This window comes from Marmota monax, unplaced genomic scaffold (assembly GCF_021218885.2).
Source record: "Marmota monax isolate L192 unplaced genomic scaffold, Marmota_monax_Labrador192_F-V1.1 WCK01_AAM20220418_F8-fsc00057, whole genome shotgun sequence".
NCBI classification, from domain to species: domain Eukaryota; kingdom Metazoa; phylum Chordata; class Mammalia; order Rodentia; family Sciuridae; genus Marmota; species Marmota monax.
In genome coordinates this window covers 9,358,340-9,383,364 of record NW_026693933.1, presented here as the reverse complement: position 1 = coordinate 9,383,364, position 25,025 = coordinate 9,358,340, and the positions used below count along the sequence as shown (strand labels likewise).

General features: G+C 37.8%; 1 protein-coding gene across 1 annotated transcript; it reads left to right on the top strand.

Moving 5' to 3' along the window:
- The first annotated feature begins 252 nt into the window (after positions 1-252).
- On the top strand, positions 253-25,025 carry LOC124106067 (protein FAM221A). Its single transcript, XM_046463623.2, has 8 exons — positions 253-390; positions 3,984-4,157; positions 7,076-7,257; positions 8,684-8,692; positions 9,967-10,173; positions 16,404-16,511; positions 18,448-18,530; positions 23,908-25,025. The coding sequence occupies exons 1-8, from the start codon at positions 326-328 to the stop codon at positions 23,974-23,976; spliced, it is 897 nt and encodes a 298-aa protein (XP_046319579.1). The 5' UTR covers positions 253-325; the 3' UTR covers positions 23,977-25,025.

Here is a 25,025-nt window from a genome sequence, read left to right as displayed (position 1 = left end):
CCATGAATCCATGATATACAAGGCATTGTTCTCCCTTGTTACTTACAAGGACACTGGCCAGAAGGGAGCGGTGACGGAAATCGTCTTTGGCCGGCTGCAAACTGCCCCCACCCTGCCCGAGCCATGCTGCAGCAGAGGGGCTCACGTGCCTGTGCACGAGGGGCCAGGTAGCAGCGCTCGCCACCTGCGCGGTCACGGCGCCCGCCCGCGGGGATCTTTGGGCTGGGCCAATCCACGGGGCCGCCCCGGCTGCTCGGCCGTGTGCTGGCGCGCGCAGGGCGAGCTCGGGGCGAGTGGCGCAGGCGTCTTTAGCCTCCCCGCGGCCATGGAGCGGCTGAGGTTGCCTCCCGGCGGCGCCGCGGCAGTGGACGAGTACCTGGAGTACCGCAGGTGAGGCCGCTCGGGGCTCACGTCCCGCCCCTCCGCCGGGGAGAACTCTGGGGCCAGCTCGGTCTCCTTCGCCGAGGGGACTGGTGGCGCTGGCCCTGACCTGCCTGCCAGGCGAGCTCTGGGGATCGGGGAATCTCTTCCCAGGCTGTTGAGGGAGGCCTAGATTAATTTCACATCTCGTCTTGCTGAAATTAAATATGCTGACCCGGAGTTCTGGTCAGCAATCGGGGTCTGCCGCGGCGGTTTGCCTCCCCTTCCCAGAGGGATGTTAACTATATTCGTGCAGAGCCCCGTGGTTTCCCCCATCCCTAGGTGACCCCTGGAGAATCCCACACTGAGCACACTCAGTTAGCAGACCTCGAGCTCGCACGTTATTCCAGTGTTAGGGCAAGTCGTGAACTTCGAACGTGCTCCCAACCCCGAGGTGCTGGTTTGGACAAAAACACCCCAACGGGTGTGGTTTTGATGGCTTTGGAGTCTTGTATCCCAAACAGGAAACACAGCCTCTCCTTTGGCTTGAGGATGTGATTCACTGTCAAGGCTCTGACAAAGGCTGAGGCATTTTAATGGAAGGATTTTTAACCCTCCTCCGTCCCTCCCCCATCTTCTAACAAAAAAATGTTGACAGTTGGAAAACAGACGAATGGGGAATACCGAGAGGCCTGTCAGGAGGATGAGAAGTTGAAGGGGAGAGCTGTGTATAGGTGATAGGTGACACAATCCTGGCTGGGCTTGGGAAACCTTAAGCAGAAGGTGGCTCTTCCTAAAGCTGGTTACTTCCAAAGGTCGGGTGGTGGGGAGGGCATGACGACGATGACGACGGGGATGGGACCAGGGCAGATGGGTTCTTTGGCGGATGGGTTCCCAGCTGACTGCCCAGCTAGTTTAGTTTTGCCCAATGCTTAGAAGTGACTGAAAATTCTGAGCTGGAATCGTGAGATTGTGGAGGGAAATTGATGGGTAAGTCCCCATGTCCTCTTAGGTGGTCTAGGTAAAACAGGTTATAGAAACTACACTCAGCCCTTACCCAGGGCAGGCAGAACCAGCTCCTTTAACCTTCATGTTTTTGTGCCTTTTCCCTGGGAGCAAGTTGCTGAGCCCTGGTGTTGACTGATGTTAGAAATACAGAAGGGCATGCCACCAAAGAAAATCTCCAGCAAGCACACTGGGAGGGCAGTCCACCTGCTTTTATCCCTAAGGCTGTGCTTGTCCTGATAGGAGGAGCCTGGGGTTATAATCTACGTGATTGGCTAATTTTACAATCAGGGTGGGCAAAGGGAAGGACTGTAGGTAAAATGGCTACAATTGGATCTTACATCTCAAAAAGGCTAAAGAGTAAGTTTTGAAAATGATCCACTGAACTTTCCGTTTCTCACAACTTAGGTATTTAGATGTGCGGATTGTGGGCCTCCTCTTGTGCTAGGGGCAGGCCTGTGGGAAATTATTTTTGCAAGCATAAATAGCACTCAACATTTCTCTTTAAAAGGGATTATCAGATCCCTTGTTTAACATCAGGATTTGAGAAAGGCCAGGAAAACCGGACTTGGGTGCCTAGATATGAAAGGGAATCTGAGAGAAGGGTCAAAAAGATGAGTGTCCATCAGAAATGAACTTTTCTTCCTCAGTTTAACTTGATTTGGTCATGCCTCCGTGTTTTGGTGGGGGGCAGTTGGGAGGGGAAGTGTAGAGTTCTTGCTATTTCGTGAGACAATTTCGTGAGACTCTGTCTCAAAATTTTAAAAAATGGCCAGGAATGTAGCTCAGATTTAGGGTGCTTGTTTAGCATGTGCGAGACCATGATTTCATCTCCAACACTGGGGAAAAACATGGTTTATTTTAAGCTCTTTCTGTGGGCCAGGGTTGTGGCTCAGTGCTAGAGGGCTTGCCGAGCATGCATGAGGCACTGGGTTCTATCTGGGCACCACATAAAAATAAACAAAATTAAAGGTATTGTATCCATCTACTACTAAAATAAAATTTTAAAAAATCTTTCTGTTCTCCTTAGATATTCTTGATAGCCATAATAAAGTGTAATGACCCTCAGTTTTTCTCGGAAGAAAATGTCCTTTGGACAGGGATGTTGGTACATGCCAATAATCTCAGCAAATTGGGAGGCTTATGCAGAAGAATGTAAAGATTCTGTGTGACCTGGGCAATTTAGAGAGAGGCTGTCTCAAAATAAAATAAAAAGGGCTAGATATGTAGCTCAGTGGCAGAGTCCCTCTGGGTTCTGCCAAAACGAACAACAACAACAAAAAAAACAAAAAAAAATTTTATAGTATATCTCAATTGCTTAAATAAGGAAGAAGTTGAGGAATTTCATAACTTATGAATTGTTTTTTTATTTTCTACTCAACTAACAGTTTCAAAGTATGGTAAAATGTATGTATTGCATTAAAAAAGTTATGTTGCATTTTACAAATGAAACTTTATGATTTTTAGAGATTAGAGGGCATTTTCATGGAGAAATGTCTTCCTCTTTGAAGACCTTTGTTTAGTTGTACCTTCTTTTCCTCCAGAAAGACAAAATTTTTTCCCCTTAGAAATAGTGATGGCTTGATTTTTCCCATAAAATTTTGGAATCTGAAATTAAGCAATGAAACACCTAATTGTCCAATACACAGGTGTCAGTATGAGCCTGTGCAAATCCAAGCATGTTTTTAGAGCCTACATAAAATTAAACTCCTGGCCAGGGCTTGGGTTCAGGTATGGAATTAGTCATGGTTGGCTTCTTCATTGATTTGTTATTGTTGGTACTATCTTTAAAAAGACAAAAACATTAGATTTTCAGCAGCTTAGGCTCTCGATTTTAATGAGATGAACGAACCTGTCTGACTCAGAATCACAGGAGAAATTGAGATAAATATATAGTAATCTTCCATTGATATGCCTTAATCAGTAAAGGCAGATGATGTGAAATCATTGACTTTTAATTTACGAGAGAAAAGATTTCTTCAATCTTCACTAGGTTCATGGCTGAGGTACCTATGATAAAAGACAGATTAACAAGAGAAAAGCTTGCCAATTTATTTCAGTTTATATGACATGGAGCCTTCAGAAGTGAAGACCCAAAGAAACAGGAGATCTTGTGTGTTTTTATGCTTAGGTTTGATGAAGTGTGGAAAGTCCTGGAGAAGTATGACCAAAGGACAAAAGGGTGTGTCCTAATGGTACAAATTGGGGAGCATTTAGTAAGGCCTATTTGTTCAGATTCTTCTCCCTGTCATGGTATCTCCTCCAGCATGTGCTTTTCCTTCAGGTATAGGGAGGGGACCTCTGGAATGACTGATGTATGACCTACTGCATGGAAGAAGAACACAGGGAAGGTGAGAGTGGCCTTCCTGCTTCTGCTGCTTCCTCAGATGCCAAGGAGTCATGTTTTGGGGTAGCATGGCTGAATGCCATCAGAAGCAAAAGTTTTATTCTCATTGTTTGTAATGTGGCTTTTAACAGGTGTCTAAAACAAAACAAAACAAACAAACAAAAAACCCCAAAGCAGCCTTTCCTTTAACTATACAAGTATAGTTTTAGAGTTTAGTATGTGTAACCTGGAACATTCTCAAGGGTAATAAGACCAATGTTTTCTGTTGTAGAATTGTTGGTGAGGCCGATGGAGGGAAACTTTTTACTCCTGAAGAATATGAAGAATACAAAAAGAAAGTTTTACCTATGCGCTTACAGAACAGGTTATTTGTGAGCTGGCGATCACCAACAGGAATGGATTGTAAACTCGTTGGCCCGGAGACACTGTGTTTTTGTACACATAGGTAACATAGTTTATTGCTATTTTCTCATGACTAGAAAATAAGAACAATAGCAAAACATATTCTCCTTCCATAAGTAATAATGTGATGATTAAGAAACATTTAAAAATAGGTTTTGGGCTGGGGCTGTAAATCAGTGGCAGAGTGCTTGCCTCACAAGTGTGAGGCACTGGGTTCGATCCTTAGCACCACATAAAAGTAAACAAATAAACGCATGCTATCTATCTACAACTAAAAAAAAAAAAAAAACACTTAAAAAATAGGCCTTTACATAAAACAGTAGAAATACCTAAAAGCTTTTTTAAGTTGTCATTAAATTTTTTTGGTTCTATTCTTTTAGATTCATAGACTACGCCTTAAGCACCTCTGTTTTCTTGGTTGACAAGATATTGGTGCTCCTGTGACTCTGCTGTGGATCTTTCAGTTTGGTTAGGAAGCAGTGTCCGCCTGTCCCATACTACCCGTTGATAAACAAGCATTCCTCCTCAAATTTACTAATCACCCTTCCCATCTTAAAGAACAGCTGTATTGATACTCTTTTTTAAGAACCTTTCTTTAGAAATAAAAACATAAGCATACACTGCTTTTGTTACAATGTTTGCTTTTGGTTACAAGGATCATGTTCCAAGAAAATAGAGGCAAAGGAGGTTAGGGGGCTCCAGTCCTTAATGCAGGCTGCCTGGGTCTGAGGTTTGCATTTCTCTGTGTACATGCTCTACTTCAGATTTTTGCTACTGTCTCACAGTTGTAAAGATCAAAATGATCAAACTACTTCACAGAAAGACCACTGAACCTATTATGTGTTTTCAGGCAACAACTTTGATTTTTTGTTCTGAGGAAACCACTAACGGGTAAATTTCTTGTTTTGATAGGAATTCCTGGGGCTCATTTTTGAGAGACTTTTTGTGTAGTTGCTGTTTACAGTTGCACTTTGCCAGAGGTTATTTTAGGCAGTTGCTAGGATGAGTAATGTGTATACAGATTGACTTTAAGTTTATCTAGCAATCTCAGTTAAAAACATTGTGATGGATGGAGGAGAGGCATGTGTTGCTATCTTTTATAACTGAAGAAGGGTTTGTTAATTTTATGATAGTTTTATAATTCTTAAAAGATTTCATGCTGCTTATAGAAAAGATGATTCAATGAAACAAAGAGCCTAAACCTGAAAGTTGATTTTAAAAAAATAAATAAATAAACTAGAAATCATGTTAGGAACCATTTGCATCCCAGAAATATGTAAATAAATTTATTATCAAAATAGTTTATTTGATGAAAAAAAAAGATTTCATGCTAGTTTCTTATCTATATAGCATTTGTAGAGCATGGATTTGACCCTCAAAAACCCAGCCAAATTCAATGGAGAAACTTGTAGTACTGAGTTTTCTACTCAAACTATTTTTTTCCCCTTGTTATCGAAGTGAGACATTGTCATTAAGGAAAATGGGGAGGAATATAGAAAAGTAGAACACACACCACCCAACAGCCAGTTGCTGTTATACTACTAACTTTATCTATGTAATTTTTTCTTTGCATAGTTCATTTAGTTGTTGGTTTTGTATGTATATAAAATATTAAGCTCTTTTTTAATGACAGAATCACAGAAATGTTTATACATTATTATAGTAATCTCAAACGAGATTTTTAATCCCTGCGCGATACTCCAGCTAGCCCAGTGGTGTTCATCATGTGTTCACTGAGCTTTGAGCAAGACTCAAGGGTGCACCAGCTGGAAGGGCAGGTTAAGGGAAGAGAAGGGGGCCTTCAATTCCTGCTTTCATCTATTTTACATACAGTGTTATGATTCCGTGAAAGATTTTATTTGAAGAAAGGGTTTAAAAAGTTTGAAAACTATCCTCTAGTCATTTGCTTATCTAAACCCATATATGTGTGAATATGCATATGTACACTTGTACACATATGGTATATATTTGCTATTATAGATACTATTGTTAATATTGTCTTTATGCACAATGCTTTTTCTTTATGTGTAATTATTTTCTTAGGGTATATTTTCCAAAATGAACTTTCTGTGTGAAAGGATGGCTTTATTAAATTTCTTGAAGCATTGTTAAATGAAGTTGGTTCTTCTTTAACGCTCTCCTCAGCCACTATATGCAGTTGTAAATTACATAATTATAAACTACATGTATTTTTTAAAAAGGTGGCTCTTTTTTCTAAGTGAAAACTATTATGTCATTGTTTAACCTAAATTTCTTAGATCCTTATTAAGAATAAGACAAATTTAATATTATTTTACTAAGTGGCTCCTTCTGAGAAGGAGTAAAAAATTACTAACAATCTTTTAACAGAATTTTAGTTTTTAAAATATCTGAGGTTTACTTTGAAATAAAAGTTAAAATTATATTAAAATAAGTTGCAATAGTACATACATATGGAGCCTACTTCAATTTAAAAATCAAACCATGAAAATAAATTTAAGTAGTGCATTTAATCAAAAGCATTTTTTTAAATACTTATTTCTTTTAATTGTAGTTGGACACAGTATCTTTGTTTATTTATTTGTTTGTTTGTTTTTGTGTGGTGCTGAAGATGGAACCCAGGGCTTCACATGCGCCTACCGCTAAGCCACATCCCCAGCCCCTCAAAAGCATTTTTATAAAGAACCTTTTTGACACTCTCAGGTTATGCATACATATCAAAGGATCTGCATTGATGAGCAAGTATTTTATGTATCTTGGTATTGCTATGAAACTTCTTATATAACTTAAAATAAAAATCTAAAAGTATGAAGATTCCCTCTGACCAAAGCTGACAAATACTGCATACAGGGGAGTTTGTTTTCCTTATTAACAAGAATAGCAAAACCAAACAAAAAAGAATTGTATTTGCATGACAGAATAGAGATTGTAACTTTTGGTAATACCCGATTGTGTTTGTATGTCTTCCCTTTCTTTTTTCAGGTATAAGCAACATAAAACTGACTTTGAAACAATTCCACAGCAGCGCCCTATTGATCTGCCTTGCCAAGTGATTGGCTGCCAGTGCAGGGCTTACCTTTTCGTGCCTTTGAATGGCACGCAGCCTGTTCGCTGCAGATGCAAGCACTTTGCTGATCAACACAGCCCTGCACCTGGTTTTATGTGTGTTTTTAAGTTACACTATTATACATAGCCGCAGGTTGGTTGAATTTCTCTATTATTGAATATTGAATGTGTCTTTGTACCAGTTTAATCAGGTACAGACCTCAATATTAAAGAGCTAAGCAGACTGGAATAGAGCACAGGAGGGAGGGTGTCTATGTGGGGCTAAAGTGGCTTTGGTTAAAACAGAGGTGGATGTGGATAAGGAACTCAAGGAGGACCCTCATTAACTCACACATATTATCCAAATTATTCATGGCCTGGATTATTCCTTATGATCATCCTATTTTATAAGAGTTTCACCCATGAAATTGCATTATATGTGGATTTACTTACACAAAATATCTATTTAATTTACTTACACAAAATGTCTTTATTAGCAGGGCGCAGTGGGGCACACCTCTAATCTCAGGGGCTGGGGAGGCTTAGGCAGGAGAATCTTGAGTTCAAAGCCAGCCTCGGCAATGATGAGGCACTGAACAACTCAGGGAGACCCTGTCTCTAAATAAAATACAAAATCGGGCTGGGGATGTGGCTCAGTGGTTGAGTGTCCCTGAATTCAATCCCCACTACTCATCCTTGGCAATCAAATATCTTTATTAATGATCCAACCCTGACAGAAACAACTCTTCCTATTCTTCTTTTCAACAAAAGCCTAAGAGAGGAGGAGTCAAATGGGCATTCACATCACATCAGTTCATTCAGCAAATAAATCAGAGCACCTACTCTGTCCTAGGCACTATCATTCCAGGCACTGAAATATAGTGGTAGGCATGAGCATGACCATCCTCACTTGCAGTCATAATTCAGTCTCTTGGTTTTTTGGTCTCTTGATATCTGCAATTATCTCTTCATTTTGAATTTTATCTTATCTTGAATTGAAAAAAAACAACTAAGCAAAATTTAATGTATAGATACATAGTTATTGGTATGTTTAATAATCATTAACTCTAACCTCATAAATTAATGGGAATAGATTTTAGAGAATTACAAGACACGATCCAATCTGATTCAAAAATTTAAAAAGTGGGAGTTTAATCAACTAAATTTTTCTTGTTCTTCTCTCCTTCTCCTTCGTCTTTTGTTCTTCTTGTTTGGGGGATCAAACCCAGGGTCTTGTGCATGCTAGGCAAGAAGTCTACCACTGAGTTACACCTGCACACCTGCAGGCCTCAACTAAATTTTTTTCAGATTTTATATATATATATATATATATATATATATATATATATATATGTATATATATATATGTTGTTCTTGTATACAATACCTTTATTTTATTTATTTATTTTAATGTGGTGCTGAAGATGGAACTCAGCGCCTTGCATGTGTTAGGCGAGCGCTCTACCACTGAGCCACAACCCCAGCCCCTTTTCAGACTTTTAAAAAGAATTTCACACATCAAATATTTGAGCTGAGCCAGGCAAGGTGGCACATGCCTGTAATCCAGTGACTTGGGAAGCTGAGGCAGGAGGATCTCGAATTGAAAAGCAGCCTCAGTAATAAGTGAGGTGCTAAGCAACTCCATGAGAACCTGTCTCTAAACAAAATATAAAATAGGGCTGGGTTGTGGCTCAGTGGTTGAGTGCCCCTGAATTCAATCCCTGGTATCAAAAAAATTTTGAGGGGGGGGGGGTTCATATAATTCTCAAAATTTTTCAGATTGGGGATGCTCAATCAGTAGTCTATACAAATATTCCAAAATCCAAAGAAGTCTAAAATCTGAAATATTTCCAGGCCCAAGAACTTTTGATAAGGGAAACTTAACCTCTAAAATATTTTAATTGAAAGGAGTAGGAATGAACATGTTTCAAAGACTTATCATATAAGTGTTGGATAAAGCCGATTTATGTGTCATGGCTCTACATTTTTGAGAGGTATGAGCTGGTAATGATTCTGCTAATGATATATTCTGGCTTCCATTCCAATATGGCTTGTTTTTAATATAAAAACTTCATTTAGATATAATGCACATCTTTAAGACATATAATTTAATGGTTTTAAATGTATTCATCAAAGTGAAACTTGTGCAGGTAACAGCATAATACATTTATAACATTTTCATTACCTTAATAAGAAACTCCATATTTGTTAGTAGTCATTCCTTATTCATACCTCTCTCCACCCCTAGGCAACCACCAGTCTACTTTCTGTTTCTATAGATTTGCCTATTCTGGATGTTTCATGTAAATTGAATCATAAGATATGTGGTCTTTTGTGACTGGCTTCTTGGACTTAGCATAATATTTTCATGACTCCTTGGTGTTGTAGCATTCATCAGTACTATCCTTTGGATCTTTTTTGGGTTTATGGGTTGGTTTTTCTGTATGGCTTTTATCGGAGCTGATCTGTAGGGTATTCCACATGATTTCAACCTGGACCTGCCCTCTGGGCTGTCCCCATCATATGTGCATTTAACTTGGGTTTTGAGGACAGGGCCTGCATTTCCTATACTGCATTCTTTAACTTCGTTACTTTAGTCCCAGCTGGTTTTGCAAAAAAAATCTTTTTCCTTCTATGTACCTTATGTATGCACTTACCACTTCACCATCTTTCAGCAGTAAGAGCAGTGGCCTGCAGGGAGGTCAGGGGCACTGGGATAAAGGGTCAGAGGATCTAGATTCAGCCATCTTTGGCCAAACCATATCCTTTGGGCGGACAGTACAGTCCCTGAACTTTAAACATGTAACGTCTTTTACGTCTTTATTCAGGTTCCAAGTGTTCAGGATTCCATAGCTCTTTCACGTGTGCTTGTGGTCAGCCTGCATATGCCCATGACACAGTCGTGGAAACAAAGCAAGAAAGAATGGCTCAGGGAAAACCAGTGGGACGGGATGTTCCTTATGCAGCAATGGGAGGATTAACTGGTTTCAGCTCACTGGCAGAAGGCTACATGCGATTAGATGACAGTGGGATCGGTAAGTGATGACAGATGAATTGTGATCTTGTCATGATTTTTATGGTGCTAACAGTAGTGAAGTCTTTGTTGAGCAATTTTTGTTCATCATGTTTATTTTTTTAGAAAATATTCCCTCAGTTGATTGTTAATCTTTAGAAGGTTTCATTGCCACTATGTGATACATTGTCATTATATAGAAAATTTAGGAAAAAAACAAGGAAAAAGATCACTTCTACTTCAGTACCTGCACGTATCCCAATTCATATCCCCATTGTTTGTGATAGCCAAATAATGTTTATTTTGTTCGACATGATACTTGTTACCCTATTTTATCCTGTTTTTAGCATTATAATCATCTCATTTTGGAAAACTGTAGGCCTGTGCTCGTGTGTGAATATGTACATTCACCTCATCTATATAAAATTTGTCCATACATGTATGTACCCCCATATATCTTCTGTGTACATATAAGTTTTAACTAACACAGGGAAAGGTTTAATAGGATATATTCTAAACTCTTGAAGGTAGCTGTAAACTTAAGAGAGTTGAGGGGGATTTGGGAGGTGAATATGTTCCCTGTCTACATTAAACACTTCTATGTGAGAATTTTATTTTCTTTTTACAAGATGTATTTTATTTTTTTCATTCAAAATTATGTAAACATACATGTATACTTTCTTGTAAAACTTCAAACAATAGAAATGAAATATAAAGTCCCATGGTACACACTTTTCGTTACTCCAGTTTCTTTCCCAGAGAGTAATTTGCTGTCATTAACTAACTTAATTTTCTCGTAAGCATACATTTTAGGTTACCTCTTTTTCTTAGAAAAATTTTGAAGGCCTATTATCAGGAAACATGAATTTATGTCATTCTTTTTCATTGTTACACAGTATTCCACACTGGAGTTTATCAGTTTAGCTATTTCCTTGTTCATAGCATTTAAGTTTCCATCTTTTTTGCCATTACACACAATCTTGTCTAGAAAAATACTTGAACTTCCTTCCTTGTGTCCTTTTATGACTTTGACTTTAAGGTAGCTATAGGGAAATAGAATTGCTGGGGTGAAGTGTGTGCTCATGTGAAATTTTAATACGTGCTTAAAACAAGTTGTCTTCCCAAAGTGCAAAACTTCTTTTTTTCCCTAAATATTTATTTTTTAGTTATAGGTGGACACAATATCTTTATTTTATTTTTATGTGGTGCTGTGGATCAAACAGTGCCTCATGCATGCTAGGCGAGTGCTCTACCTCTGAGCCACAACCCCAGCCCCAGAACTTGTTTTGTTTGTTTGTTTTTTGTTTTGTTTGTTTGTTTGTTTGTTTGTTTGTTTTTTGGTGCTGGGGATTGAACCCAGGACCTTGTGCATGCAAGGCAAGCACTCTACCAACTGAAGGTATATCCGCAGCCCAGAACTTGTTTTTAATTCCTCTCATGGTGATTCATCTGACCTACTTTCTCACATTTGAGCTCATCATTGATATTATTAAACTTAATTTTTGCCAGTCTGTTGAGTGAAATTGTTTATTGCTTCAATTTGCTTTTTCTCACTTTGTTATTAGTGAGATGAGGATCTTTTCATATATATTGGCTGTTTTACTTTCTGTGAATTGTCTGTTCATATTTTTGCTTGTTTTTCTGTGTTTATCTTTTTTCATTGATTTATGCAAAGTCTTCTTTATTTATTCTGAAAACTAATCCTTTCTTTCTTTCTTTCTGTATATTGCAGATATTTTCTCCCAATCTGTCACTTTTTTAAAATCTTTTCTTTTCTTTTTTTTCTTTTCTTTTTCAGTGTTGGGGATCAAACCTAGGGCCTTGCACATTCCAGGCAAATGCTATACCACGGAGCTATATCCTTAGGCCCATCTTTTAATCTTAGGGGAAAAAAGTCACAATTTTTAAATTTTGGACAGGCCTTCCCTATTCAAATTTATTTTTTACTCTAATTTTAGAAACATACTCTTCTTCATTTTATCTTAATATGCAATTACATTTTTAGCTTTTTCAGGCATCTGGAATTATTGTCTTTTTTGTGAAACTATGAGGTAATTATGTCTAACTTCAGGTTTTGTCCAAATTGGTAGACAGTTATCCAACACCATTCTTTGTCAAATAATAGGAGACTTTTTCATAGTCTATCACACTTGTTATTTTGTATTGCTGTCCTATTTGTCTGTCCTGTGCCAATATTATGTATACAAAATTTTGATGGCTTCATGGTGTTTTGATATTTGTTCTTCCTCCTGTTTATGTTCATTTTCTAAGATTGTCTTGATATGTTTATGAATTTTTCTACTCTAGATAGTTTAGACATCTAACTTGTTAAATTCCGTAAGTAAAGAAGAATTTGCAGTTTCAATAGGTACATGATTGTAATAGGCTCATGTATCAGCTACAGAGAATCCAAATACAAGTACAAAGATAATGATGATGGTGGAGGCTTTGTGCCAGGGGTTATTCCAGCCGTTTCATGTGTATTTCCTCATTTAATCCTCCCAACAACTCCATGGGTTAGAGTAGTCTTATTTTACACACTAGGAGACTTAGCACAGAGAAGTAAACAACTTCCTTTTGTTTTTTTTTAATATGAGAGTTTTATGGTTATACATAGGAGTTGGGTTCATCTGGATATATTCATGCATGCGTAGAAACTGATTTCAGTTCATAATCTCCCTGTTCCTTTGCCCTTTTCCCTCCTGTCCCACCCCCTTCTCCTTCCTCTACTCTCCTAGACTTCCTTTCTCTTGCCTATTAGTGTTTGATTGCTTCTTTAGGTCATCTTATTCTTCCCTCCCCCTTTCCTTTCTTTTACTCTAGCTTCCACCTATAAGAGAAAACATTCGACCTTTGAGTTTCTGAGTATGGCTAATTTCACTTAGCATGATGCTCTTCATTCCATCCATTTACAAGCAAATGCCATAATTTTCATTCTTTTTAATGATGTTTAGGACTCCACTATGTGTGGAGTGTATAATACAACCATATAGTAAGTGTGGGATATATACCACAATTTCTTAAGCCATTCATCTATTGAGAAGTAAGCAACTACATAGAAGTTAACAACTTGATCTGGGTTCTTCAGCTAATGTTTGGTTTCAACCTACAGAACGCTATGGCCTCCGTAGTTGGCCTCAATATTTCTGTACAATTTACCATATTGTTTTTGTTAATACAACCATATAGTAAGTAAATTAATTAATTTATGGCTTAATTTTATTACTTCAGAATTTTTCTGAGTCATTCTTTCCTTTTAATTTTTACTGAATTATAGCATCGTTTGTGAAATTATAAAAACATGAAAAAGAGCATACTACAGGGACATAGCCACATCAATGTTTATAGCAGCACAATTCACAATAGCTAGAATGTGGAACCAACCTAGATGCCCTTCAATAGATGAATGGATTAAAAAAATGTGGCATTTATACACAATGGAATATTACTAAGCACTAAAAAATAACAAGATCATGGCATTTGCAGGGAAATGGATGGCATTAGAGAGGATTATGCTAAGTGAAGTTAGCCAATCCCTAAAAAACAAATGCCGAATGTCTTCTCTGATATAAGGGGGGTGTCTCAAAATGGGATAGGGAGGAAGAGCATGAGAAGAAGCCTATCACTAAATAGGGAAGAGAGGTGAGAGGGAAAAAGAGGGAGAAGGGGAGTTGCACGGAAGCTAGAAGGAGAACCTCATTGTTATACAGAATACATATATGATGTTGTGATGAGAAAAAGAAAAAAAAGTGTGTCACATTAGATTGGATAGAGAGAAAGGATGGGAGGGGAGGGGAGGAGTAGGGGGGATAGGAAGGGCAGCAGAATAGAATACACAATATGATTGATGTATGTACATTCCATGTATGTATTATATGTCAAAATACATTCTGCTGCATGTATGACTAAAAAAATAAAAATAAATCGTATGGTTAAAAAAAATTATAAAAATATGAATTATCATTTTAATTGAAATCACATAGAATGTGTAGATTGAGGTAGAAATAATTGATATTTTTGAAATGTTGTCACTTATCTTCTGTGAAGCTACGTGGGATTCTGAATTGTTTTTCTAGAAGTCCTGCACAGTTCTTAATTAAGTTTATTTCTAGTTATTTAATCTCTTTTTCAAATAGCTATCCTGGGTTGGAGCTATAGCTCAGTGGTAGAGCAGTTGCCTACCACATGTGAGACTCTGGGTTTGATCCGAAGCACCACATAAAAATCAATAAAAATAGGGCTGGAGTTGTGGCTCAGTGGTAGAGCGCTCATCCCGCATATGTGAAGCCCTGGGTTTGATCCCCAGCACCACATAAAAATAAATAAATAAAGGTGATAATAAGAGAAAAAAATCAATAAAAATAAAGATATTGTGTCCATCTATATAACTAAAAAATAAAATAAAAGAGGTATCATGCATGTTTTTTCCTCCTTTGTTTTCTGTTTGTTTATAAAAAAGCAAATGTTTTCTGCTATTTTTATTATCAGTCTTATTACTTAATGTTAGAGTTATTAAACATATTTTTAATGGTATTTTTGCCTCTTTCCAATATTTATGAACCTCTTACTTTGATTAATTTAATGGCTACTACTTTCAGAAAAATGCCAAACAACAGTGATAGTAGCTGGCATCGTTGCCTTTTTATGATTTCTAGTATTTTATCACCCAAGTATCTTCATAGTATTCAGAAAGGAAAATCTCTCCTCTTGGCCCCTGAGGGAATAGAGGGAGAAGGTACGGAGAGGTGAGATTGAGGAGAGGAGATATATGCTTCCATACTTTGTTTTTGTCGTACAGTCAAGTGGGGGGGGGGAGCCCAGGGGTAGAGGGGCCCTGTAGCCATGTAGGCCCTTAAATAGAGGTGACCTCTGGCTGGGATGCAGTTCCTTTATGGTACACAAGGACCATCATTCCTAGCTCTCAGGGAATGCTTGTCAGGTAGCTCAAATGTGAGATAATGGTAATGCCATGACATCTGTCACAGGGGGACAAGGTGGCCCCAGGGCCAGAACTGAAGATGGGTCGTAAGAGCCAGGGGATCCCATAGAAGAAGTGGCAAGCTTTGAGGGAGTCTGTACTTCTAGTGAGAGTCAGTATGAGGCCACCAGGTCCTATCAAGCTGAGGAACCAAATGACCAGTTAGGCCATCCTTGAGCATCTGAGATCAGCAACACATGCATCAACCAGAGGACAGCACCAGGGCCTGAATGGGCCTGAACCTCCCCTCCCACTCCTATATTCTCATGTGCCACATGAGAGAGTGGCTGGGGACAGGAAGGGGGCCAAGAATTGGAAGGGCTGAACAATTTTTCTATACTGTTCACATTACAAGATGGGACTAACTTTAAAACCATTTAGGGCTAAAAGTTTCTTTCCTTCCCTGTGCCCATATGTGGGGACAGGGCTGTGGGGAAGTGGTAGTTTTGGAGGAAGTGCACATTTTCTCTTTACTTTTCCTTTTGGTCCAGAAGTCCAGGCACTAAGCACCAAGTCCAGGCACTAAGGTCTTTGTAATTTGTGGTTTGGGGATGGTGGATATTTCCTTAAATCACTGGAGAAGGAGCTTTCTTCTTTATTTTTTATACTTTTTTAGATATATTTTTAGATCAGGAAAAGATTGAAAATACACTTATTCTATCCTCGTCAACCAGAGGTTTCTTATAGTGAATGTTGTAACTATATTAGGGTTTAGTAATTTGCTGACATAGGTACATTAATGGACAATATTTTTTCATAGAAAAAAATGTTTTGGAGAAAGGTGTTGAAAAATGCAAAAATACTTTTTTTTAACCATTTTCCTTTATGTCACAGATAAAAATTGAAATAAAAATTCCTGTGTGTTTTTTTTTTGTTGTTGTTGTTTTTTTTTTTTTTTGAGATGGGATTTTGTGTTGCCAGGACTGGTCTTGAACTTCTGGGCTCAAGTGATCCTCCCACCTCAGCCTCCTGAGTTGCTGGGATTATAGGCATGCATCACTGTACCCAGCTAACATTTTCTTTTTTGTAGAAAGGAGTTTTCTGCTGGGCATGGTGGCACATGTCTGTAATCTCAACGGCTTTGAAGGCTGAGGTAGGAGGATGACAATTTCATGATCAGCCTAGGCAACTCAGAGAGACTCTCTCAAAACAAAACAAAACAAAAAGTTTGCCAATGAGTCTTCTTAGATTCTAATTTACTTCACATTAGACACGATAACTTGTGTGTATCCCTGTAAGTACAGATTTTCATTCTGCATGTGTTTTGTTCTCAGGTGCACCTTCAGTTGAATTTTTAAATTCTCCAGTTACTGCCATGGACCACGCGTTTCTAAAAGCATTGCAAGGACCATCTACTTCTTCTCCAGAAACACTAACAAATGGTAATGAATTAGAGTGAGAAATATTTTTGGACATAGTAAGAATACTGAGCTTTGGTTTCCTTCCTAAGCTTCTCTTCTTTCTACTATTATGTAACACAATTTGACCTCAAAGTTAGCCTTTTGTTTTACTTTTCTTTTATATTGGCACACACTGCAAGAAAGCAAGCAACTTCATTTTTTATTTGGGAAAAAATAGATAAATCTGAGAATAACAAGGAATCTGATAATAATAATATAAATTAAAATTTAGACCTTTTTCTGGTTCTATGGCTCTGGTGTTTGAATCAGAGTGCCCTCTAGTGGACTGATTACCTCCATTCTTTGGATTCTCCCCAAGGGTATGTAATCCAGTGATAACCATGGGTTAGGAGGATTTTGCCATTCATATATTAAGTGCAAATAAATTCATTTTAAACAACTAGTATTCCATATTTCATTTATTTAAAAAGAGAATGAAAACATTGAAGATAGAAATCAAAAGGCTTTTTGGTTTTTGTTTTGTCGGTGGTGTGCATCCTACCTAGGGCTCCATGCAGGCTGGGGCAAGTGCTCTGGAAATTGTATGGTATATTTTAGGTTTTAATATTTTAAAATGAGAACTTTCTTTGACTTTATTTGTATCTTCATACACCCTGACATTCTCCACAAGACATTCTAATGCTGCTTATAAAATCAACACTCAATGAAGCAATAATTGAATGTAAAAATTGAACAACAACAACAAAAAAAAGACAATCGTGGCAGCTTTCAAGATTGATATAATTGCTGCATTAAGCCTCAGTTTAGACTGAGTGTAATGGCAGCCACGGCATGGGGCAGGTGAGGTCGATTAAGTCCTTTCAACTTATTGGAAAGGAGAAAGCACAAGTTTCCCAGTGTTGATGCATGGAATACCAACACTGAATTTTAAAGAAGTTTGTATAGTGATCTTCAGTGATGCAGTGGCCAAGGACATCCAAAAAGAGCTTTCGAGAGCTACTTTTCAGCAAGTATAGACTATACATGCTAGTTTTCTGTAGTCACCTCTGGTAAGAGTGATCATGTACCATTAAAATGCAGGTCTGGGAAAGGGAGTCTGCAAGGACATAGTTTAAATGGCCCAACCAGATCCAGGAATAGACCCAGAGTTTCCAGAGGTGTGGATTTTCCTTTCATATTGTAAGCTTTCTCAACAAAGCTTTTGTGAAAGATAGTTGAGATATGGTTGCACCCTGTGGAAACTTACTGGGGGTTAGATGCTTTTATGGTTGCTGGTTGAGGGTGAATTTATATACTTTAGAAACCAGAAGAACAGATGTCTAAGTTGCTATTTTGTTTTGGAAATGAAAGCACCCAATGAAGACATTCATTTGTACTGAAGGTGAACTTTTCTCCATAGGCTTTTAGAGGATCTACAACGAAAACTAGATTCTCCTTACTGAAGCAGTTTTAAATTTCTTTTAGCCTACAAGCTAGTACTTCATTAATTTTACAAAATAAATACTATGAAAGATGGCTAAAATTCAAAGCGGATAGTATCATCATTTGATTGCCTATTCAAGGCTTCAGTAAAGCCTCAGTAATGCAGACAGCAATGCATTACATCATGCATTTATCATACTTTTGTATTATATTATCCTTCATGTACAAAGCATAGCATGGATTTCTAGTTGTAATGTCAAAAGTTGGACATAGCTAAGTGTACTCATATGGAATAGCTACGTTGCGTTAATACAGCCAGTTGAATATTTGAGAGAATGTTTGCCGCTCTTGGTTTACTTCTGTCTTGTGATGCCATGCTTTCTTAAAAAGAATTAGGCATTGGGACTTCTTGGGCCATTTCTCATTCAGAAAATAAAACATCACCTAGCAGGAAGAAATATTTCATTGTATTTTTTTTAATTCTGGGGGAATATATGTCATAAATATGTCATTACTTAGTTTTTTTCCATGTCAGTAGGTACAAGTAGTCAAGATTCTTCCTTAAGGAGACCTGATGAGGATGACATGGCTTTCTTTGAAAGGCGATATCAGGAAAGGGTAGGTTTTTAAGGAAATTCACTGGTATTAAGCATTTACTTGTAACAAATACACTATAGAATGATTATACTTTGAATGTGGAATATAAAAAAAAATAATTTGCAAAGTCTTTACTTATAGTTGGTGTTAGGCCTGGAGGTTTACATAGAATAATTCAGAAAGAAGCAGGACAAATGAATAATGTGATATATTCTACGATTGATTTATAGAGGTCATAAACATTGATTAAATATACAAATAAAATAACAATATCAACTGTCAGCATATTTGTAAATTATATGGACTCTCCTCTTCCCTGCTGCTGGGAATTGAGCCCGGGGCCTCACTCATGCGAGGCAAGTTTTGTACCTTTGAGCTACAACCCCATCCTCTATGTGTATCTGGAATTTGTGTTTTTTTAAGTACAAGGTCTATTTATTTTTTAATTTAAAGTATGCAACTGTCAGGGAGAGGGGATAGAGAAAGGTTGGTTAACAGGTACAGGGGTGTAGTTGGGTAGAAGGAATAACTTCCAATATTCTGTAACATAGGAGGATTCCTATGGTTGACAACAATAAAATGTACATTTCAACATAGCAAGTAGGATTTTTGAATGTTCTCAACACCTAGAAAAAATAAATGTTAAAGGTGATAGATATGCCAGTTACCCTGATGTCATTACACTTATGTATAGGTAGTAAAATATCACACTTTGCCTCATGAATATATACAATTATGTGCTCATTAGAAATAAAATATATGTATCATAAAAAATTATAAATTATCTGGGGCTGGGGTTGTGGCTCAAGTGTTAACGCACTTTCCTGGCATGCGCAGGGCGCTGGGTTCGATCCTCAGCACCACATAAGATGTTTTGTCTACCGAAAACTGAAAAATAAATATTAAAAAATTTTCTCTCTCTCTCTCTCTCTCTCTCTCTCTCTCTCTCTCTCAAAAATGATAAATTATCAAATGAAGATTGAATAAATTGAATTCTTAATCTGTACTATTTTTTTTAGTGTTTTTTTGGGGGGTTTCAAGTTAAAATTACCTGATAGCTTTAAAAAAAGAGAGATCACTAAACAAAGGTCTTAACAATTGCTAGGACCCAAGCAGTGTGGTGTGATGTGTTCCCACTTTCAGTGATGGCCAGTTTCATCACTTCTCCCCAGAGCGTGAAGGCCTGGAGAAGAAACATAGTGTTTTGTTCATCCTTGTATTTTTCCTAGTGCTTAGTGTACTGCCTTATATGTACCAAGTTTTGCATAAGTAATTATTTATGGAAAATAAAAAAAATTAACACATAATTGACATTTGCCTTCATGGATGTCAACTACAAAGACCTTTTTTATACTTCCAAAAGTTTCATAGCAGGGCTGGGGATGTGGCTCAAGTGGTAGCGTGCTCACCTGGCATGCGTGCGGCCCGGGTTCGATCCTCAGCACCACATACAAACAAAGATGTGTCTGCCGAAAACTAAAAAATAAATATTAAAATTCTCTCTCTCTCTCTCTCTCTCTCTCTCTCTCTTTAAAAAAAAAAGTTTCATAGCAGTGTTCATATTTGAGAAATATGACTTTGGTTTTTGTTAGATGAAAGTCTGTTGGCTTAAGGCACTATGAGGGATGGTATTTCAGCTGTATGACAGAAACTGCTTCCTTTAGGACTGTTTACTTGTTAGGGTATTATTATCTCTCCAGCTAAGTAGCAAACTCCATAAAAGTAAAGACTCCTGCCTCCATTTTTTTCTTTGTGGTGCTGAGGATCAAACCCAGGACCTCATGCATGCTAGGTAAGCATCTGCCACAGAACTACACTCCCAGGCCTCCATTCACTTTTTGTTATGTTTTCTTAGACAAGAGCTCATTGAATAACCTAAGATATGAAAAAAGAATACTAAATAAATTTACCATCCAAGAGCAAAGGAAATGAGTAAGAGATATATTAGCTTGGCTTTCCTGATGAAGACTTTTGAAACAAATGGGGAGAGTCCTGATCAGTGTTTAAGGCTTAACTGGACAGTAGAACTTTTTCGAGATGGAACTATATGTGCTATAGCCATTTACCATAAGTGCCTCCATGAGTCTAAATTTAAATGACTTAAAATTTGAAATGAATTACTTCAGTCACACTACCCACATTTCAAGTGCTTAGAAGCCACATGTGGCTTGCGGATGCCTTTTTTTGTAGCCCCATTGAGGTTAGGGCTTATAATGAAACTGATCTTCATTCTTGGAACACACAGATATTAAACATTTCTACTTTCCTGAAAATTCTTTTGGAAAGCTCTGGCTTAAGTTTGTCTCAGTTTGTTGGGACTGCTGAAACAAAATTCCTAAACTGGGTGGTTTGTATACAATTTTATTTCTCAGTTTTGGAGGTTGGGTGTCTTAGATCTAGGTGTGCAATTACAGTGTCTGGTGAGGGCTGCCTTCTGATCTACAGATGGACCTTCTCATTATGCCCTCACGTGGTAGACAAGGCAAGGCAGCTCTCTGGGGCCTCCTTCACAGGGCACTAGTCCCATGCACAAGGTGCCAGCTCTCATAACCTAATCCTTGCCTGTAGGTCCCACTTCCAAAGTTTCAGCATATGAATTTGGGGGTGGAGGTCAGAAACTTTTAGACCATAACAAAGAGAAAAGAGGTAGTAGGAGGACATCAGGGAGGGAGATGAAATGTCCAGAGTGATTTTTTTAAAAAAATACTTTTTTTGTAGCCCCATTGAGGTTAGGGCTTATAATGAAACTGATCTTCATTCTTGGAACACACATATTCACAGACTGATTTTAATTGTTCTGGGTTCTAGAACTCTATGTCCTCCAGAGGCCTGGGTAGTGTGACAGTGTTGAAGACATGCCAGTGTATTTGCTTGTGGGAAGATAATGAAAGGAGTTCTTATTTATGAATGTTTTAAAGGATATTCCAGGCCCATCCAGAGTGCAGTAAACCTGGAGTGTCTGGATTTATGAGATATAGTTCATAACTCTCCAGCCTGTGTGATTTATGGCTTTATGAGACAACTTATAACCTGTCTAGCCTGTATGATTTTTTTATTATTATTAATTGTTCAAAACATTACAAAGCTCTTGACATATCATATTTCATACATTTGATTCAAGCAGATTATGAACTCCCATTTTTACCCCGTATACATATTGCAGATTCACATCGGTTACACATCCACTTTTTTACATACTGCCATACTAGTGTATGTTGTATTCTGCTGCCCTTCCTATCCTCTACTATCCCCCCTCCCCTTAGCCTGTATGATTAATGGTGTTCGAATCTAAGAAAGCCCAACAGGAATGATTTCCTCTGAGTTGACATGTATCTCACACATCAGTAGTCCTTGTCTTTTACTCCAGAACTGTTGAGAGGAAAGGGACAATTAGCAAACTGTATCTCTTGGTTCAGGATCCCTCTCAAGAGCAGTGCTATGTGGGTATCTGGGTTTTGCTTCTATCCTTTGCCAATCACTGGTAACATTTGGTGTGGGAAGAATCTTATAATAAAAGTAAGTTGGTTTGGACAGTTGAAGCCTTGGTGGTAACATGGTTTACCAGCTACTTTCAGAGGTTATTGAGAAGTTGCTTCTTTTATATATCAGGTCAGATTATTTTCTTCTGTTGTGATGATGATGCTTCTCTTTTCCCCAAGAAAGGAGAATTTTAATAAGGAAATAAGTTTCAAAGATCTGCTAGGTGCAAGGCACTTTATGCAGGAAATAAATTTTTTAAACTTTTTTTTATAACTTTATCTTACTTATTTATTTATATATGATGCTGAGGATCAAACCCAGTGCCTCACCAGTGCTAGGCAAGCACTCTACCACTGAACTACATCCCCAGGCCCAGGAAATAAATTTTAAAAGAAAGGGAAAAGTAGCAGAAGGAGGTAATTAGGACTCAAGATGGATGTATTAAGTACTATTTTAAGTGAGCAAACACTGCTTTTGTTTGTTGTTTTGCATTTTTGCTGCACTTTAAAAAAAAAGAGTTAATATAATTGGGCATGGTGGAACACACCTGTAAGCCACTCAGGAGTCTGAGGCAGGAAGATTGGAAATTCCAGGTCAACCTCAGCAACTGAGTGAGCCTTGTCTCTAAAATAAAAATAAATAAATAAAAATGCCTGGGGATGTGGCTCAGTGAATAAAGTGACCCTGGGTTCCATTTTCAGAAGTTGTTCCTAGCAAGTGTTACTGCAAATCTAACATTTGGCTTTAAATGAGAGGAGACAGGGGAGCAGCAATTGTTGAGTACTTATTGAGTATCCAGATCTTTATCTATATAATCTTACTTATGCCTTCAGAACAAGCTTGAGACGTAGCTATTATTACTATGCCTTTTTTTTTAAACAAATGAGAAACTATTGGTTAAATTACTTGCCCCAAATCTTTAATAAATGGAAGAGATAGAATTCAAATGCTCTTCTTTTCACCTCCAAAACCTGTAATCTTTGCCTTAGAGTAGGGTGTCCTTTGGAGGTCCTTCAGATGACCTGTTGACTGATAACAGTGTGTGACAGTGACATGAATGCATGGTTCCTGAATGAGGTTTGTTTCACAGAGGAGAGAGAAAATAATGAGGGAGAAGTACAGGTTAGATTTATTACTTTTATTATTGGGAATTTGTTGCTTTGATTTGATGGGATTGGATAGACTGGTTTTACCAGGTTCCTCCTGGTTTCTTCACACTATCTCTCCCAGGTTGGAAGCTAGGAAGCCTTGTCTCCACCTGCCATGCCCTTTATTTTCTGTCCCCTTCTTTGGCCTATGAAAATTGGGGTGTGTGAATATGAGTGGGGGTAAGAAGCAGGTGGGCGTGTGTTCTGCTTTGTGTTCTTTAATCCCATGGGAAGGGTTTACATGTGTCTGAAATGTTAGAAGGCCACCACTTTGGGAATGTATGTGGCTGCTTTGCTTGAACTCCAGTGGAGGAGGACAAGGCCTTTGGGAAGAACACTGTGGGAATATAGACACCAGAATTACAGGGAAGCATCCTTAAAGGAGTCCAGGTGTCAGAGACAGTCTGGCTGGCTTAGGTGCATTCTGTAACTGTAGGCAATGTGCACAGGCTGGATGTATAGTTAGGCTTTTAAGTATTAAAAAAATTTCTTTAATAGCAGTTCAAATTAATTGATCCTCTCTTCTAAAGCAATATTTATTTATATATTATTTTTATTAAAATGCTTCTGTAAAGTTAAAATCACAGCACTTAAAAACAGGCAATCATGTCTCTTTAAGGATCGGATTTTGGCTTTAGTATATGGCAGCTTATTAACTGTGTGGCATGGTTGTGATAAATAAGGCCTGAATCCAAATGAGGTATGTGCAGTCTTTTGTTCCTTAGAATGGTCTACTACTTAGTAAATAAATCAATGTTTTAAATTTACAGGTAAAAATGGAAAAGGCAGCTAAGATGAAAGGACAATCTCCGTTGCCATCAACTACAAAACCTTCGTGAAGGCTGTTGGACAGCTTAAAACCATCATGCAAATATGTCTTTCTGCTCATTTAAATGTAATAATAGAGTTTATCTTCTCTCAAATTATTTACTTTTTAATTGTGTAAATATGTCTTTTTGGATGTTTTGTTCATTTATTGAAAGGAGAAATTGTCTTATATTATTTTGATTGAAATAATGATTTACTACTTTGTATATACTTTTTCTCTCGGGTAGAGAAGTTAGGATATTCTCATAGAAGTCAAACTCTGAAAATACAGTAAATATATTTAGTCTATTATAATTTAACTTTTCTAGCCTATTTAACAAATTAAAGATATAATCAATGTTTTTTAACAAACGTGTCACTTTCTCATTTAAAATTGTAAGTTAAAATCATTAATTTTTTCTTTTACAAGTTTTGGAAGGTCAATTTATGTTTTTAAATTTAAAAAACTGCATTTTATAATTATGGAATAATTTTCTAGAGTTATCCACTGATTTTTTTACACTGGTAACTAACTATCTGCTGTATAAAGAAAGAGGAAGCAAGAGCACAAAGTACACAGAGGGCTGATTCTGTAGATGGCAAGATCACTGAGGGTCCAACTGCATGTTCTGGGGCCAGGCCAGAAAGTCACACCAGACAGGAGAGAACCAAGAAGCAGAGTCTATGTATGCCATTGACACTTTGGGTTCCTGACAACTAAAAGGAGACTTGGGAAATTGTAGTGGCACCCCCTTTCTCCACAGAAAATCTTAACTGCGTTTTTCCAGAAATCTTCACCATGGCTGATTTTAGGACTGTCAATAAAATAGTTCAATGAGATAAACTTCCTATTTTCCTGTTGCCCTAATTTACTTGGCCCATAGCCTGGAAGAAATCTACACTCCAGGTACTGTACACCCCCTTACTAGTTTTTCACAAACATGTATCCAGTATAGTAGTTTGCCGAAATGTGTAAACAAGGCCTCTGGCCTTGAGCTGGGGCTCAGAGATGTCTACATTTCTGAGATAAGAGAAGTTACCAACTGGCTGGCAGGGGGAGGGAAGAAGGGGAGAAGAAGCT

What these genes read in the sequence shown, in the direction of transcription:
- LOC124106067 (XM_046463623.2), top strand. Translation starts at nt 326, where the DNA reads ATGGAGCGGCTGAGGTTGCCTCCCGGCGGCGCCGCGGCAGTGGACGAG. An exon ending in GAGTACCTGGAGTACCGCAG is followed by an intron (nt 391 to 3,983) that starts GTGAGGCCGCTC and finishes TTTCTGTTGTAG; the next exon opens with AATTGTTGGTGAGGCCGATG. An exon ending in TCCAGAAACACTAACAAATG is followed by an intron (nt 16,512 to 18,447) that starts GTAATGAATTAG and finishes TTTCCATGTCAG; the next exon opens with TAGGTACAAGTAGTCAAGAT.